Consider the following 2,801-nt stretch of genomic DNA (forward strand, 5'->3'; position numbering starts at 1 on the left):
CTCCTGTCCATCGTGCTGACATCATTTGTAAAGTGAGGCAGCGAAGGGGCAGAGACGCATGTTGGATATCTTCTGCTCATGCTGGTGCTTCTCGCTTTGGGCTGCTCCATCTCAGAGGTATGGGGGCCACATTCAGCTTCAGGCTCTGGGCTATCATGGGCAGAACCGCTCTGCTGAGTAGCCCGTGGGTGTTCTGTGGTGAGAAAGAGCCCGTTAGCTAGTTTTCAGTGGCCACCTGAAGGGAAAAGGGGACTTTCCCAGTGGGACCATGCACCCTGGGCAGATGCCAAGCCTTAGTACCTATGGACTTGCAGAGAAGTTAAGGAAACACAAGTGCCACCAAGGGCAATATCGTGGGAGGGTGCAGTGCTAGTACATGGCGAGCAACTCTGAAGAGGGGAAGTTTTACAGCTGTTGGACATCTGTCCTGCATTCTGTTTGAGGAGTGCTGTCATTTGGAGCTTCTGGAAAGTGTTCCAGCAGCAAGACCCTGCAATAATGTATTGGACCCTCTGCACCTCTCTGCATTTCCACTGATGTCTTCCACTCTCCAATTCAAGAGTTGGAAGCAGCAGCCCCGGGTCGGTGACAAGCCTCAGCCCATCCTCTTACCTGCAGAATTGCCTGTGTGCTCCCAGGACTCCTCAGCCAAAGGGCTGAAAGGCAAGGCCATGTCCTCCCCAAACATTGCTGCGCAGTTGTCTATGAGGAACTCCACCAACACCGTCACCTGCACACAGAGAACCCTGTCTTTCAGGCCAAGGCGCTGAAAACATCTTGAACGGTCTTTCCTGCTCCTGACTGCCCTTTCTGCACCGAAAGCTGTAGCTCTGTGGCTGCAGCTCCATGAAGCTGCTCCACACGAGCCTGGGAGCTGAGGCAGAGAGGTGCCTTTGGCTGCAGCTGTGCTTCGTGGTGAAGGGCAGCCCAGGGCAGGGTGACTTGTGCCAGAATAGCAGCCAAAAGTCAGAGCGGGGGTCCACTCTGGAGCGTGAGGCCTGACGCTGCTGACAGACTGATCGGGCTCAACACAAACAACACGGCATTAGCCACTGCTGTGTCCATGCCATGCAGGGGGCAGGCGGGTAGCTAGGCCCACAGCATGTCCCTTGCTATCTGCATGTGCTGCACTCAAGCTGTGATGTGAAGCAGGGGGCTGCAAGGCAACTGCTGCTGTTGCTCAGAGGAGGCGAGAGGAGAGATTTGCCTGTCACATTGCAGATAGCCCAGCTGAGGGGCACCCCCAATGTGCAGAGGTGCTCCTTCGTTTCGGTTTTGCAGTGGTGGTGGGATCTGGGTGGATGGCTTGCATGTGCCCTGAAGAGGGTAGCTAGCTGCTGAGTTCAACATACCTTGTCATTCATCTCTTTCTGCACTTCCAGCGGGAGCGTGTTGTCCGTGTCTGAGCTCAGCAAGTTTGGCCCAACGCAGATTGCAAGGTTGCTGGAGTCCATCCTGTTGGTCTCTGCGTTTTGGCTGATGTGGTGGAGCACAGCAAGCAAGTGCTTGAGCAAGAGGAGATTTGGCCTGGGCAGTTTGTCAGCCACTCTAAGTGAACACAAACAAAACGTAACATGAATTCAGGGTGCACGGGCTGCTACTTCTTCCTGCAAGCAAGTTAGACTCACCCAAATGAGGCTTCCTCCAAGAAGAGGACTGCATGTGCTTTTTTGCACTACTTTACACAAGTACTCTTCAGAAATCCCTGACTGCAGCTGAGCATGTGGTTACTTATAAGATCTTGAATGACAAGATCTTAACTGAAAGGTGAGCGTTTCAGCACAGTCCACGTTTTTCAGATCAACAGCACTAATAGAGGAGATGTCAGAGACGTCATTGGAGGCTTTCCAAAGGCACATGACAGCCTGTGATTGTTTTCTGCAGCTTTCAAGGCATCCTAAGTCAGCCTCCAAATCTGCTGCTTCTGAAGAACGAAACATGGTGGTGATGTCCAAACATCTGACTTCCCACCCACTAAAGTGAAGACTTGCTGTTGGTGCCTGACCATCAGCGTAGTGACTACATTAGCTGAGATACAGCAACCTCCCTCCTGTTATTATGCTAAGTGTTTCTAGAGCAATCTCAAACACCTTGTGGAAGTGTTATTGCTAGAGAAGTGCTCTTTTGTGCCACTTTCACACTAAATTTACCTCCACAGGAGGACTAGCAAGCTGACAGAGAAGACAGTTTTTTTCCATGAGACTCGCCATTGCCAGAGAAGTCCCCGGCCTCCACCAGCCGCTCCATAACACTGTGACTGGCTACAAAACTTACTCTTTCAAGCCTTCAATTTTTTCCTGCTTGCTTGGCTTCTCCAGAGCTAGCATCCACCTCTCATACAGGTCGGCCGACAGGAGTTTGGAGGGGATATTTCGGAGGAAGTCCTGCAAGGCCAAGATACTGAGATGAGGTTTGGCCGGTACCCCTCAGCCCAGAGGGAGCATCACGGGGACTTGGGCTCCCTAGGAGGCAGGTTGCTTTGAGCTACCTGCTCTCAGAGGTGCTCGTGACCACTGACAGAGCAGTGGGCTGCGTGAGTACGTGCCAAGTTACACTGATATTAGTGCAACAGCAGGGCCTCACACCTTTTAGCCTTCTGTGCATCCCAAAATCTCAGTATTCCTCCCTGAGGAGGATGCTGAGAAGAATGAAGTGAGTTTCCTGTGGGCATGCAGGAAATCAGTGGCAGAACAAGTGGAACAGAAGATCGGGGGAAAAGACAAACGCCAAGCTTGCCTACGCCTGAAACATTTAGTTTGGCTTCAGTGTGGTTTTGGCTTTGAGTCCCACCTGGGCCCATC

General features: G+C 52.2%; 1 protein-coding gene across 1 annotated transcript; it reads right to left on the reverse strand.

Annotated features, from left to right (window-relative positions):
- Positions 1-5: 5 nt before the first annotated feature.
- LOC112961563 (T-cell activation Rho GTPase-activating protein-like) lies at positions 6-2,389 on the reverse strand (the record flags this gene model as incomplete). The annotated part of the gene is made up of 4 exons (XM_026056887.1): positions 2,275-2,389; positions 1,353-1,548; positions 613-730; positions 6-193 (listed from the first exon to the last, which is right to left on the reverse strand). Coding segments are annotated over exons 1-4 (555 nt in total), but the record flags the coding sequence as incomplete, so codon positions are not given.
- Positions 2,390-2,801: the final 412 nt, after the last annotated feature.

Source organism: Apteryx rowi, unplaced genomic scaffold (genome assembly GCF_003343035.1).
Source record: "Apteryx rowi isolate R43461 unplaced genomic scaffold, aptRow1 scaffold_1338, whole genome shotgun sequence".
In the NCBI taxonomy this organism is placed as follows: domain Eukaryota; kingdom Metazoa; phylum Chordata; class Aves; order Apterygiformes; family Apterygidae; genus Apteryx; species Apteryx rowi.